Here is a 15,486-nt window from a genome sequence, read left to right as displayed (position 1 = left end):
TGATGTCAAGAAATACGTAAGTAATCGTCTTAACCCTCTCCCCATATCCCGACAGTACGTATTTCCAAACAGTTCACATTCCTACCACTACCGGCGTTATCGTACGTATCGGTACGTACTCTTCAGAATGAACGCCGTACTTGCTAGCCATCTTCTCTGCCTCTTAGGTTATACACCTGAGCTGCGGAAGTGTAGGAAGAATGAATTCTCTAGGCTCATCAACTAGCCACATGACGGCATACAGCGAGCCAAGACACATTTTGAACTGAACACCCAGTATATCTTCATCAAGGGGCAAAAATAAACAAAAATAACATAAATGAATTGGCATTTTAGGATAATTTATATCCCAGACATGGTTGCAGGCTTGGTGTTACTTGCGAACAGCCACTACTCCTAACGTACCTGGCATACCGGTACCTGTGTCAAGTATACTGTATCGTGAGTTTTTGTTGGGGTCCACGGGCAGCATGTCCCGCACCCAGGAGATGCGAGGAGGAGGTGTACCCACTGCCGAACACAGCAGAACTGCATTGTGGCCAATCTCTACTACCTTGGTGCTCGGAGCCTGCGTTATCTGGGGGAATCCAGCTGGCAGCTTATCAGCTGAAACACACAGAAACGTTCATCTGATTACGAGTATGCTCCATAATAAACCACAATACAATCGACACACACACATCATATTTAATATTATGTGAAATAAGGAGTTAACAGTAAAACGGGGATGTGGTATGTAAATTCATTCTTTAGGACTCTTTGTTCGTTGATATTCATTTACTGCAATTCTCGATTCGAACAATCAACATTAGTCACAGATGACGAGACAGTATACTCAAGATCTTCTTACTTTATAGGCTAAGAGTGAAACCTAACCATTTTCCCTTTATTAATACACAAGCTAGTGGATTATAGTGGATTCTAGTTGTCATGTTGAATTTTCTTTAGCCAACTTCGTTTCGGTACTGAATACTACGAGGGGGATCCAGGAAATAACGACCGTTCGCGCATATCCGCCGCGCAGCTGACTCCCCTTCCTTGTTTGAAGGTCAACTGGCTTCCTTAACATGTGTTCTCATAATGTTGTGAGTACTGGTTGCAACAAGTCGCCATTGTGCATTTTGTGTTACTCCAAAATGAACGACGTGATTGATAATCCCGCCGACTGTGAGGTGAGGAGTGTGATTCGATTTTTGAATGCCCGACATTTGAAATCTGCAGAAATTTACTGGCAATTGAAAGAAGTGTATGGTGATACTGTAATGAATGAAATAAATGTGAGAAAATGGTGCGAGTTTTATCGTGGACATTTGTTCGCCCATTGTTGAACATTTCGCACCATTCGCATTCAAAAATCGAATCACACTCCTCACCTCACAGCCGGCGGGATTATCAATCACGTCGTTCATTTTGAAGTAACACAAAATGAACAATGGCGACTTGTTGCAACCAGTACTCACAACATTATGAGAACACATGTTAAGGAAGCCAGTTGACCTTCAAACAAGGAAGGGGAGTCAGCTGCGCGGCGGGTATGCGCGAACGGTCGTTATTTCCTGGATCACCCTCGTATAACCGACAGTTACTATAGCTTTATGTTGACATCATCGTTTGCTTTTAAGGGGACACACTAGTGAGATTTCTAATCTCCACAATTTTGATTGTAAGTTTTTGAAATTTTAAAATCGAATAGATGTTGATGAGTTACATGTGCACAATTATTTTCAAAATTTTATGTGAAAAATGTACTCGGAAAAAAATAAAATATAAAAAAGTGTTTATAATTTTAGTAAACAAATATCTGGGTCTCATATAAAGATAATTTGTTTCTTACACTTTTAAAATAATGCTAAGACTACCTACAATGAAATGGTGCATGGGTGTGTTCCTAGTCAATACAGTTCATCAGTAAAAAAAAAAAAATTAACTTTTAACATTGACCAAAATTGACGAAAATTCAGTAGCGTGTCCCCTTAAGAAGCTGTCAACGTAACGAAATGAAAGTTACTAAGTATTATTTGAAATCTGAACACAGTAATACAGCATACTGGGATAGTTGGAAATGAGAGAGCCGATGAATTGGCAAAGATGGCAGCCAACTCTGATGTGCCACTGTCGTACAATTTATGTCCGCTATCCTATATCAAAAAAGTAGCCAAAGAACATTATATGCAAGAATGGAACGAAAGATGGGTCAATAGTGATAAGGGAATTCTTACAAAAGAGCTGTATTTTCCAACGGTCTATGATCGTAATAAATGTAAAATAATAATGCCAAATTTCATACTGACACAGTTTTTAACTGGGCATGGAATATTCGGGGAATACTTAAATAGATTTCATATTAAAGACGATGCAACTTGCATTTGTGGGGAGGAATCTCAAGATGTCAAACATGTATTATATGATTGTCCAGTCTCTTGCCGTGAAAGATACGAGCTTGAGTTGTTACTGAACACTTTAAATTATACATTTAGCAAACCGTTAACCAATAGGACCAACTCCAAATCATATAAGCATTTCATGTCCTTCTTGAATAGAATATTCGTGAAACTATAAAATGTTAAATTATCCCGGGGGGAAAAAAAACGTATTATTTCTAATCAACTATAATGAAACTGTAAGTCTTCAATTTCGCATAATATAATATTGTACTATTGGTTTTAATTTTTATTTTAATTAGGCATTTGATTTCTAATTTTGAGCCATTTCTTGTAATACCTGATTATTGCCAATTGTTGTTACTAAATAATGTATTTAATTCGTAAATTTTAAGCCATCTCTTAGTATAGCTATTTATTGCTTCTAAAATAACATGTTTAATAGCTATTTTATATATATTTCCTCCTATAACCATTGGATATAAATATAGAGACATGCCTTGAGCTTTATGAAACGATCCATTCTTTCATTAAGGTGCATTCTTGTACATAATTCATGTGAATTGTAACCTTGACCACAATTTTGTATTATAATTTTATTATTGTTTATTGCTTATAAAATATATTTTGATGCCAGCTATAATCCTAATATACCTCAGGGTGAAATAGGGTTTATTAAATTGGATAATAAAAAAAAACACAGTAATAATAATATATACAGACGTTTGAGATGGGCAGGGCATGTAGCGGGGCGAATCCAGAAATGTATATAGAGTGTTAGTTGGGAGGCCAAAGGTAAAATACCTTTAGGGAGGTCGAGACGTAGATGGGAGGATAATATTAAAATGGATTTGAGGGAGGTGGGATATGATGATAGAGACTGAATTAATCTTGCACAGGATAGGGACCGATAGCGGGCTTATGTGAGGGCGGCAATGAACCTGCGGGTTCCTTAAAAGCCATTTGTAAGTGAGTATTAATGAGTAACACAACAACATTAATAATAATTAATAAATTAACAGTAAATATTTTAAAGTAGCATTCGGTTTTCGGAGTTGTTGAGGTTAAACAATACCGATTTTTAGGTTAGGTCTCATGAATTTATAAATTGTCATAGAGCTACAGGCTAGAGAGGTGAAATTTGCACAATGACAGAATTACAAGTAGTGTCACGTTAAAAAATGAATATTTGTGGAAGTGACTTGCGAACAGAGAATATATACAAAGTAATAACCGAAAGAGGTTGATAATTATATATTGATTGAAATGAGAAGTGTGAAAAATCCAAAAGGAGATGGCTAGAGTATTTGGTGCGAGACGTAGCGACTGTATCGAGTCCACTGCATTGCTTAAAGTTCATGACGATAGAGATTTTATTTTTTTTATTGGGTTATTTTACGACGCTGTATCAACATCTAGGTTATTTAGCGTCTGAATGAGATGAAGGTAATAATGCCGGTGAAATGAGTCCGGGGTCCAGCACCGAAAGTTACCCAGCATTTGCTCGTATTGGGTTGAGGGAAAACCCCGGAAAAAACCTCAACCAGGTAACTTGCCCCGACCGGGATTCGAACCCGGGCCACCTGTTTCGCAGCCAGACGCGCTAACCGTTACTCCACAGGTGTGGACACGATAGAGATGGAAGATAGAGCGATGATGACGATGACGAATATATAACGATAATGGTGATAATAATGCTGGCAATGATGACGGCATGATGAAGACTAGAAAAATAAGTCTGCCATTGCCCGGAATCAAATCCGTGCCGTCCGAATCAACTGTCAAACCATCTCAGCTCACTGTTTTTTTTTATTTGGTTATTTTACGACGCTTTTTCAACTGCGATAGTTATACAGGGTGTTAAAAAGTATCCAATATTTTAGGAGGTGCTAGTATGCATCAAAACAAGGAAATAATGTCTAATAAACATGGATCCTACAACACATACTTTCTGAGATCTGAACACTTGTTCATAGGAGGTGCTCAATGTGACGTCCATTCATGAAGTTCATTTCTCTGCCCTTCGGCGTAAGGAATCACGCACTCTTTGAAATTGACCTGGTTGTTCTTTATAAACAAAAGTCTAGGGGATTTAGGTTTGGAAACGAGCAGGCCAAGGTGTGGGGCCTCCCCAAACAATCCAACGGTCCTGAAATGCCAGCATCAGGTGTTCACGCTAATTGCGAAAAAAATGTGCTGGTGTGCCATCATGCATGAGCCACATCTGTAGTCTTTGCTGACATAGCACATACTCTAGCAAGGTAGGCAATACGTTAATAAGAAAGTCCTGATAACGAGTCACAGTTAATCTCTGTGGGAGCACGTATGGCCCTATTAATCTATCGCCAAGAACACGTCTGAGAATCGGTGCTGATGCCTTATTTCTATAACTGCATGGGAATTTTCACCAGCTCACACATGCTGATTACGAAAATTCACAACACCATCTCTGTTGAACCCCGCTCATATCCGCAACCAAACTTTTGTTTTCAGTACTTTTTGCGACGTATCAGTATTCCTTTCCAGGGGTGTCAACTACGGTATGATTATCTGGTAGTCTACTGTATTGTAGGGCAGAAAAATGCATTGCTATGAATGGACGTCACATTGAGCGCCTCCTATGAACAAGTGTTCAGATCTCAGAAAGTAAATTATATGTTGTAGGACCAATGTTTATTAGACTTTTTTCCTTGTTTTCATGCATACTATCACCTACTAAAACATTGGAAACTTTCTTAACACTCTGTACAGCGTCTGAATGAGAAGAAGGTGATAATGCAAACGAAATGAGTTCAGGATCCAACGCCGAAATTACCCAACACTTGCTCTTATTGGGTTGAGGGAAAAATCCCTGAAAAACCTCAACCAGGAACTTGTCCCAACCAGGATTTGAACCCCGCTCGTTTCACGGTTAGGTATGCTAATCCTTACTCCACAGCGGTGGATAACTCACTGCTTATACAGGGACATCATTTTATTTTTACTAACATTTTTAATATTAACCTGGCTGTACCTTTGGATTAATGATTGAGACCCGAAAACACCGTTTGCTACCTCCTTCCAAGACTGGAGTTCGATGATACTGGCGTAAAATACAAACAAATCACTTTAGTAGGTACAGGAGGGAAGAAAAGTAGTTCATCCATTTACATCAAGTAGGAAATATCGCGATTTTGAGTATGATAATTTTCATTAGGTTTTGTTTATTCAAAATACAGTACAGTGTTAACAATAAGTGTTTTTACTCACGAACTGAGTTTTCCATCGTACGTATTCATTATGCAGTGTATATTATACTGTCTACAGCACACTAACCTACGATATAGAGAATGAAGTTAAATTGAAAAATAATCATAATATGGATATTTAAACACATTCTTGGAAATGGTGGCCGTTCATTTCGATGCAGGCTTCAGTTCTTTTGTGCATATTATCGCACTATAGACTATTGCATCTAATTCCAATTACCAGTTTCGTCCTTTTCACTTAGTAACTCATGTTGAAATAATTCTGTACCTACTCTAAGAGTACCTTACCGGTACGTATTGTAAATTCAGTCTTCACTTCTGCCCGACCCGCACAGATAAAATTACTCAGACATGCTATCTACTCTCCGTCCAAGTGGTTAAGTCGCAGGATCGTAGAAGGGGGGGGGGATCACGTGATAGTTAATTACTTAACGAAGCCCTGTTATTTAAGTTATTTTAAACAGTTGCATAATATTACGTAGACGTCCAATTAATTCCTAACAGAAATTAATGTTTTCAGAAAGGAACTAAGAAAGCCCAGCCAGTAGTCTTTGCAGTCGAGCGAGCAGAAGCAGGTGGGGGAAATTGGGATGCGACGTAGGCAAACGGACAACAGTACCTTGTGCAAAAATATGATTCAATGTTGGAAGTTTTCGTCACTGGAAAACGCGAACATATTTCTGAAACGTACTATAATCACTAACTCAGTACTGCGGCCTTAGTTCTGTGTGAACAGTTGGACCTTGGTTAGTAGAAGGAGTGGGAGTGAAGTACATTCAAAAACTCAGGTACAATAAAAGTTGAAGTAAAAATAAAATGACGTCCCTGTACAAATACAATGTACTGTATATTGACAAATCTTAGTAACAAACGCTTCTTTCCGTGTTGGTACGACTGTAACACAATGAACAAAGTTACCTTGACATATCACATTGCAAGTCTCTGGCTTAACTTCCTCACGAAGTGAACTCTAACACCTTGCTCTTAGCACCAAGAGCGAAAACACCCAGCAGCATGTGATATTTCTTCTTTTTTTTATGTGCTCAGAATTTTCATCAGTCTGAAAGGCTTCTTCAATTATTATATTTGTTCCTGACAGTGTGGCCATTCTCGTCAAGTGAAAAATAGCTCAGATTACATCTCGCTCTTATAGTTATTACGTGGCTGCACTACAGGCTGCAAATGACAAACGTGACCTTTTATGTAGATACAAAAATGTTAACAGTCTCTTCTAACGTTAGTAAGCTTAAGCGTTGTAGCATTAGCAAACACGAATTCTCATTATCGTTTAGAGAATGTGGGAAGTTGGGTATTCGTTTATTGAGGTCATTGATATTACGTCTATCTTTTGTCATTTCTATTGAAAAACTGAAATTACTTCTTAGTCTATTCATATTTTTTGCTTACGGCTACAGCCCGTATTTGTATGCGACATTTTATATTTTTGGCTATGATATCTATACTTAACTCTTTTTAATCTATTTCTATATTTATTTTTCATTTATATCTATATCTGTGTCTTTTATCTAGGTAGTGTCTATTTGTTTTTTTTTTTTTTCATTTTTAATTTGTAATGACACTTGTATCTTGCATTTGAATCTGTTTTATCTCTTTTTTCATGTTATATGCAATTCTTTTTTTTTTTAAACAAATATCTGTACTGTCTATTGTAATTGGGGCTCTGACCTGTTATGGAAATAAATAAATAAATAAATAAATAAATAAATAAATAAATAAATAAATAAATAAATAAATAAATAAATAAATAAATAAATAAATAAATAAATAAATAAATAAATAAATAAATAAATAAATGAGTCAGTGAGTTAGTGAGTGAGTGAGTGAGCGAGTGAGCGAGGGAGTGAGCGACCGAGCGAACGAACGAACGAACGCACGAACGAACAAACAAATAAACAAATAAATAAATAAATACATAAGTAATTAAATAAAAATAATTAAATAAGCGAGTGAGCGAGCAAGCGAACGAACAAACAAACAAACAAATAAATAGATACATAAATAATTAAATAAAAATAATTAAATAAATAAATAAATATGTATGTATTTTCTTTTTATACATTAAAAATTATCCGGAAATGATATACTTTGTACGTCGCACCTTCAACAGACAATTTGGCCGGTGTACGATAATGCATATAAATGCATATTCCGGGCAAAAATTCATATTTAAAATTTTTAATTCAAAAGTGCATATTTTACTCATGAATGTGGTATTAAATTATAATTTTCCCCTCTTGCTAATTATTAATACTATGAAGAACATTTCAGCCTCGGTAGCGTAGTTGGTATAGTGCTGGTCTTCTATGCTCGAAGTTGCGGGTTCGATCCCGGGTCAGGTCGATGGCATTTAAGTGTGCTTAAATGCGACAGGTTCATGTCAGTAGATTTACCGGCTCATAAAAGAACTCCTGCGGGACAAAATTCCGGCACACCGGCGACGCTGATATAACCTCTGCAGTTGCGAGCGTCGTTAAATAAGCTAAGATTTTAAAATTGGGAACAACTGGATAATACCCACGGCAGAGCAATGTCGATAGCCGACGTTACTCGCTGGCCACTAGTCACCAGGCCGTACCGAGCCGTGCCAAACAAAACACAATCGAAATGGTGGTAGTAAAATTCGCGACTATATTCTTAAATAATTCAATGCATTAGTCAAGTGCAAGACCTCTGGCTTCTGTTGCATTCAAACAATTATAAAATACGATAATTTGGTCCAGGGAGCATCCGTTTTTGATGCAAAGATAATTTGTTTGGCTTATTTCTTAAATAAAATTACGAAATGGCGTTCCTGTGCTTAACATTTAATAAAAAACGAAATATAGCAAAACTGTTTTGTCCCGAGACTCTCATCTAAGTCACGTAATCTACTTCAATATATTTGCCCGAATATATCTTGTAGCTAACAGTGGTGCTATCTCTCAGTAATGTTCAGAACGAAGGAGGTAGAGAGACAAAATAAACAAATTTCTCCCTCCAACGACGCCACACACCAACGTTGTGTTCTTATGTTGGCAAGATTGTGTATTTACTTAAATTTGGTGCTAAACGTAACGGCACGGCTCAAAGATACCGTGGGAATTATCCAGTTTAGCGTAAAAGGGTAAAACATTTCAGTCCAGACCCTTTATTCAGGCACTTTATTTGATTGTTTTAAGAAAATTTGTTCTTTATTGATTTGGGTTTATTATTTGTAATATATTTTCTGCTTATTTGTTGGTAACTAGATTTTTATTAGTATAAGATGTTATATATATATATATATATATATATATATATATATATATTTAAATAAAATAACCTAATACCTAATTCTAGATAACTTCTCCGTTTCCTTTGTCTTGTGTGTTGCCTACATTCAGGGCAGTCCGGAAACTTATTCATTGCCCTTGTATGTGGACTTCCCCTAGCGCGAACACCCCTCCCCCGAGGCGGGATTCGAACACACGAACCTTCGGACCGCGCAGCCTAAGGGGGAGCGCGCCTTAGACCGGGTAGCCACTAGGCTAGGTCAATTTATTTTATGAAAAATGAAAATGAATAAACGAATATAAAATAAAGCAAAATAAATCAATTACAAATCAATAAACAGCGAAATTAGATAAAGTGTCCAGCACCTACTTTTTTATTGTTATTTTAAAGTTAATACTGTTTGTGTATATGTATTCAATCTCTCTTTTTTACTTAATTATGTTTATTATAATTTTTAAGTTGATATTAATTTGTATACCAGTATGTTGAATTTGGTATTCCCAAGAAACTAGTTCCACTAATTAAAATGTGTCTCAGTGAAACGTACAGCAGAGTTCTTAAAGGTCAGTTTCTGTCAGATGCGTTTACAATTCACTGTGGGCTAAACCAAGGAGATGCACTATCACCTTTACTTTTTAACTTTGCTCTAGAGTATGCCATTAGGAAAGTAAAGGATAACAGAGAGGGTTTGGAATTGAACGGGTTACATCAGTTGCTTGTCTATGCGGATGACGTGAATATGTTAGGAGAAAACCCACAAACGATTAGGGAAAACACGAGAATTTTACTGGAAGCAAGTAAAGAGATAAATTTGGAAGTAAATCCCAAAAAGACAAAGTATATGATTATGTCTCGTGACCACAATATTGTACGAAATGGAAATATAAAAATTGGACATTTATCTTTTGAAGAGGTGGAGAAGTTCAAATATCTGGGAGCAACAGTAACAAATATAAATGATACTCGGGAGGAAATTAAATACAGAATAAATATGGGAAATGCCTGTTATTATTCGGTTGAGAAAATTTTATCATCCAGTCTGCTGTCGAAAAATCTGAAAGTTAGAATTTATAAAACAGTTATATTACCGGTTGTTCTGTATGGTTGTGAAACTTGGGCTCTCACTTTGAGAGAGGAACATAGGTTAAGGGTGTTTGAGAACAAGATGCTTAGGAAAATATTTGGGGCTAAGAGGGATGAAGTTACAGGAGAATGGAGAAAGTTACACAACACAGAACTGCACGCATTGTATTCTTCACCTGACATAATTAGGAACATTAAATCCAGACGCTTGAGATGGACAGGGCATGTAGCACGTATGAGCGAATCCAGAAATGCATATAGAGTGTTAGTTGGGAGGCCGGAGGGAAAAAGACCTTTAGGGAGGCCGAGACGTAGATGGGAAGATAATATTAAAATGGATTTAAGGGAGGTGGGATATGATGATAGAGAGTGGATTAATTTTGCTCAGGATAGTGACCAATGGCGGGCTTATGTGAGGGCGGCAATGAACCTCCGGGTTCCTTAAAAGTAAGTAAGTAAGTAAGTATACCAGTATGTATTTTTCTGTATGCGATTTAATCCTGGTTGAGTGGAAGAGAAGGCCTGATGGCCTTAACTCTGCCAGGGAAAATAAAACTATTATTATTATTATTATTATTATTAATATTATTATTACTTCCATCAAGTGGTAGCATTCCAAGTAGGCGTCTCTCACAATGGGTTCTTCATATCAGATTATTAGTCTCAATCTGCCGTACAAGCCTTAGATTTTGAACAAATTGCTGTCTACATTAGCACAGTATATGCCGTAATATAATTTAAAAAATTAAATTAAATAACTGTAACAGAAAAGGAAAGTTTTGTATGGAAAAGTTGTGGCCTATTTTTAAAGTTCATGCTCGGAACTCGATACTCGATCAAGACTATTACGTGACCGAGATACGACTCGCACGCTTTCCGTGAGTGGGGCAGTTTACTTTATCGCTTCGGCAGACTTCAGTCAAAGTAGTTATATTCTGTAGCTGCTAGCCGAACGATATGGTAATATAGGACTTTCAATATTTCTCTGTCCAGAGACATGAATACGAGAAACCGGCAATTCGTAACAAATATAGAAGCTTAGGTACTGTACATTCCTACAGTGCATATTAAGATTTTTAGAAATATTATTTTCAAAATATACAATCGTGCAAAAAATACTGTACAGTAGTGGCAAAAATAACCTGACCGACCCTTGTAGCTGATTTCAGAGCCTTGTTCACTCCAGAGCACGATAGACTGATAACTAAGACTTTCGTGGTTCGAATCCTGCTTGGGAAGGAAACTTTTTTTTTTTTGTTGTTCTTTATTCAAATTTATTCCCAATACTTTTCGATTGCTGGTAAAATACACGTTCTGGAAATAATAAGTTAATTAAGTATAGTAAAATATCGCTGCAATCAAAAAGCATTGGGAATAAATTTGAATGAGGAACAGAAAAAGGTCCTTCCCAGGCAGGATTCGAACTACGAAAGTCTTAGTTACCATCTATCGTGCTCTGGAGTAAACAAGGCTCTGAAATCAGCTACAAGGGTCGGTCCGGTTGTTTTTTTTGCCACTACTGTACAATAACACTTTCGTGAAGTGAATTACAAAATCTCGGACACTGAAAAACTCGTTCTGTTCGCTTTTCAAACTTTTCATCGATTTTGTAAAAAAACCACTTCTCAACCTTGTATCGTAATGAACTATTGTGCGAGATTGTGCGTATTTGCTTGGTTTCCGCACAAAACCAATCCGCGGTAAGTCTAAAATTCCACATTCAGTATTCCCAACCTAACACACATAACAATTTCCCTCTTCTTACCGCTTAAGTGACATATTGATTTTACTGCTTTAGGCTTTGAACATATTATTTTTAGAGACGTTCAATATAGTAATAATTATAAATTGGGAATTTACCACTGCAATTTCACCTAAATTGCACTGTTAATTATTGTTTTTAAATATTTGCAAAAATTAAGTAAACTCTAAATCATTACATAACCTAACCGTTTGTTTTAAGTTCGCATTTATAGACTGGGGGGGGGGGAGACAGACGTATATCACGGCCTGCAGGAGTATAGTAAACACAGAAAACATTTTAAAGCAACAATGTTGAAGATAGATATTTTTGTTTTGCAAATTTGCCGTCATTGAACAGAAACCAAGATGGAGATTTCATTGCTACTAATTAGAAATTCGTCTTTCAGGTATGTAATAAACGATCTTCGCACAAAATAATGTACGATACACGAGCGGTATGTTTTCTTTCAATTCTCGGAAATTAAAAAAGCTCAACTACGTTTCGCTTTTTCAAACTTTTCCTTGAACATGAAAACTTCAACATACAGCTCTTGTAACGCATATCACTATTGCAGTTCTTTGGAGTTATACCGTACGGTATTTTTAAAATAAAAATTATTATGATTTTAGCCACTGCAATATGAACACTTTATTAAATAATAAAATCTCTCCATTAAAAAACTTAGGTGCCTTAACATTTTAGCACCCTGTCCAATGTGCTGGAAGTTGAAGAGAGTTGAAAATCGCTACCCTAAACAGTAAAGAAAAAAAGAATAAAAGAATCTTCGTCTACGTGTCATTTTGTTAATTGTAGTTAAAGGGGAAAAGACAAATTGAATTCTTACAAACAGTGAATACTTGCTTGAGCTGTTACAAAACAAGATTTCAAAAATACAAAATAAGAGGGAGGGGAAGTAAGTGCTACGTAAAATGAAGTTCTATGAAGTTCTCGTTATGAAAGCGTTCCTTGGGCTGCCGGGGACACTGTATCATTAGCAGTTCCGGTTTATGGAGCGGGATATTGAGATCCATTTATCGGCTCGAATCACTGTGCTGCATTGTTTCCAGAATATGCGTGGAGGTTACAGTGCTGCCCCCTGCTGGTAGACGGTAATATTATTACAGTCTGCCTAGTCCCGCGGGTAATTTATTCTAGCCGTGCTTTTCATGGCGAGTACAACCCTACCTACCTGCTGGGAGTCGGCAAAGGGAAGGGAGGAAGAGCGAGAGAGTGAGAGAGCACGGGATGGTAAAACAAAGTAATTATGTTACCAATCTATATTCAGCATATAGTACGACCGAACTATCGAGGTTCCGTTATTGACGGGAGCGATATTATACTCTTTGTCCGATCTACTGTTTAATATATTTCGAATATAAAAGAACAAATTTGACAAGAACTTGACGTAATCTATACAACCGACACAGCTGCCAGCTATAAAGAAAGATGGAACTGATAACTGCATAATTCCATATAAAATACTCCAATACAAGCCACATGTAGATGGGGACATAAATGGCCTCTTAACCTCTTCCCTTACTATATATTTTACCAGTTTTGTGAAAAAATAGTAATATACGTTACAAGAGCGGTATGTTGATGTTTTCATGGTCGAGGAAAAGATTGAAAAAGCGAAACGTAGTTGAGCTTTTTTAATTTCCGAGGACATGAAAAGAAACATACCGCTCGTGTATCGTACATTATTTTGTGCGAAGATCGTTTATTACATACCTGAAAGACGAATTTCTAATTAGTTGCAATGAAATCTCCATCTTGGTTTCTGTTTAATGACGGCAACTTCGGAAAACCAAAATATCTTTCTTGAACATTGTTGCTATAAAATGTTTTTTGTGCTTACTATACTCCAGCAGGCCGTGATATTACGTCTGTCTTTTTTTTCCCCAGTCTATAAATGTGAACTTAAAACAAACGGTAAGGTTATGTAATGATTTATTTTTCATTTTAATATTTTAACAATATTATTTATATAACATATTGCAGTAATAACATCCGCATCTGGAATCTTGTTGATTTTTTTCACGGCTTCCTTAATGTTACTTGTATCAGGAATGCAATAAGTTTCGTGGAGTAGTAGACTTTACTTAATTTTTGCAAATCTTTAAAAACAATAATTAACATTGCAATTTAGGTGAAATTGCAGTGGTAAGTTTCCAATTTATAATTATTACTATGTTAAACGTCTCTAAAAATAATATGTTAAAAGCCTAAAGCAGTAAAATGAATGTCGCGCTTAAGCGGTAAGAAGAGGGAAATTGTTATGTGTGTTACGTTGGGAATACTGAATGTGGTATTTCACACTTACCGCGTATTGGTTCTGTGCGGAAAACAAGCAAATACGCACAATGTCGCACAAAAGTATCATATTTTTTTTATTTTCGTAAAGAGGTCATTTAATATTGCAGAATCATTGTACATCACTAATTTTCTTACATACTTAAAAAATCACTATGAAATAGACATACATTCATACCTGAATTATTATCCCGAGTTATCTCGTGCACCTTGATTCCAGCTCTGGTAGTTGTCCCACTTCGATTTTCTCCTGAACTATTTACCAACTTATGTTTTTTTATGAATTAATTTATGAGGTACAATACCAGTGCTGTTATCAGGGCGTTAAATGTTGCTTGTCGTGTGATAGACTCGAAAGCAGGGTATTACGCACAATGGCACATTGCATTCCGGACAGTAGTATCTGCTCTCCTATATGAGAGCGTTTTGGGAAGAATGGTGTAGCAGTCATTGAATATTTGTACCAGTACATCTGTTCTTCAGGTTTGTGAATAATGTTCTGCAGTATCACTATGCCCAAAGTACACGTATTTCAGAGTCTGTAGTAGGCCGCCACGAATCATTTTCAGCCTTCTGTGAACACTTATTAGCATGCCGAATCGTCTCCTCGAATATAATGTTGATGAGGTCATTATTAAAGAATAATTAAAAAAATTGAGAATTATCGTTATCAGAAACAGTGTTAAAATTTCAGTAAATGGGGACCTCGAAGGTGCAGAAGAAATGGTGCCAGATGTCTTCTATTCAAACCACTGTCGAAAAGACGCGACATCAACTGATCTGAATTTGTTTGTTGGGCTATAACTTCGTCTTCTGATACCGATGTTTCATTTCCTAATCTTCTACAGGAATATATTCCTGATCAAAAGTTTCGGAATCACTAACTTGATCCATCTTTACACAAAACAGCACGAAAAACCCTAAACAAACAGAAATCGCCAAAACTAACTAGCATCTACTCACTACTGTGTGTGAATGCTGTATGAGCATAGAATTCCACTCCCAAGGAAGGAGTACAAAAAAAAAACCCACCAGATATAGCAATATCACTAACTTCTTGTAGCCATCTAGTGAGGAAAAGGTTAATGAAAGAATGGAAACGTATATATTCGGGATATAATCCTTAGAAGCGAAAATGGGACTCAAACGAGTTAACTCGGGTTAATCAGGGAAGTGGTTAAAATACATGCAAGATAATTTAAAAATAAATTAAATTCAAGTTTTTAAATTCTGCCGTGGGGAATAGAAGGTTTTATCGGTTGTTATCTTATTATTGATAATGACTATTTCGCTTATATGACGTCACTCCATTTTCAACCAATGAAGTGCAATGAAATTTTGAATTCCAACCAATCACAGTCAGACTTTCCGATAATTTTTGCAGCTAGATTTATCGCTATCAATTTATCGCATGGTCGTTCTTTTGTTTAGTCGTTGTCGCCAA

General features: G+C 36.4%; 1 protein-coding gene across 7 annotated transcripts in view; it reads right to left on the bottom strand.

Moving 5' to 3' along the window:
• Lar (tyrosine-protein phosphatase Lar) overlaps nucleotides 1-15,486 on the bottom strand; it is a 652,517-nt gene that overhangs the window by 206,713 nt on the left and 430,318 nt on the right. For 6 of the 7 annotated variants that reach the window (XM_069846106.1, XM_069846110.1, XM_069846112.1 and 3 more), the window contains exon 2: nucleotides 406-606. In XM_069846106.1, the coding sequence (XP_069702207.1) occupies nucleotides 406-606 (201 nt within the window). The remainder of the gene's footprint in view (nucleotides 1-405; nucleotides 607-15,486) is intronic. The other variant, XM_069846108.1, reaches the window with a different exon arrangement.

The sequence above is a fragment of the Periplaneta americana genome, chromosome 14 (genome assembly GCF_040183065.1).
Source record: "Periplaneta americana isolate PAMFEO1 chromosome 14, P.americana_PAMFEO1_priV1, whole genome shotgun sequence".
Lineage (NCBI taxonomy): Eukaryota > Metazoa > Arthropoda > Insecta > Blattodea > Blattidae > Periplaneta > Periplaneta americana.
Note: the sequence above shows the minus strand (reverse complement) of the source record. Positions and strands in the feature narration are given on the sequence as shown.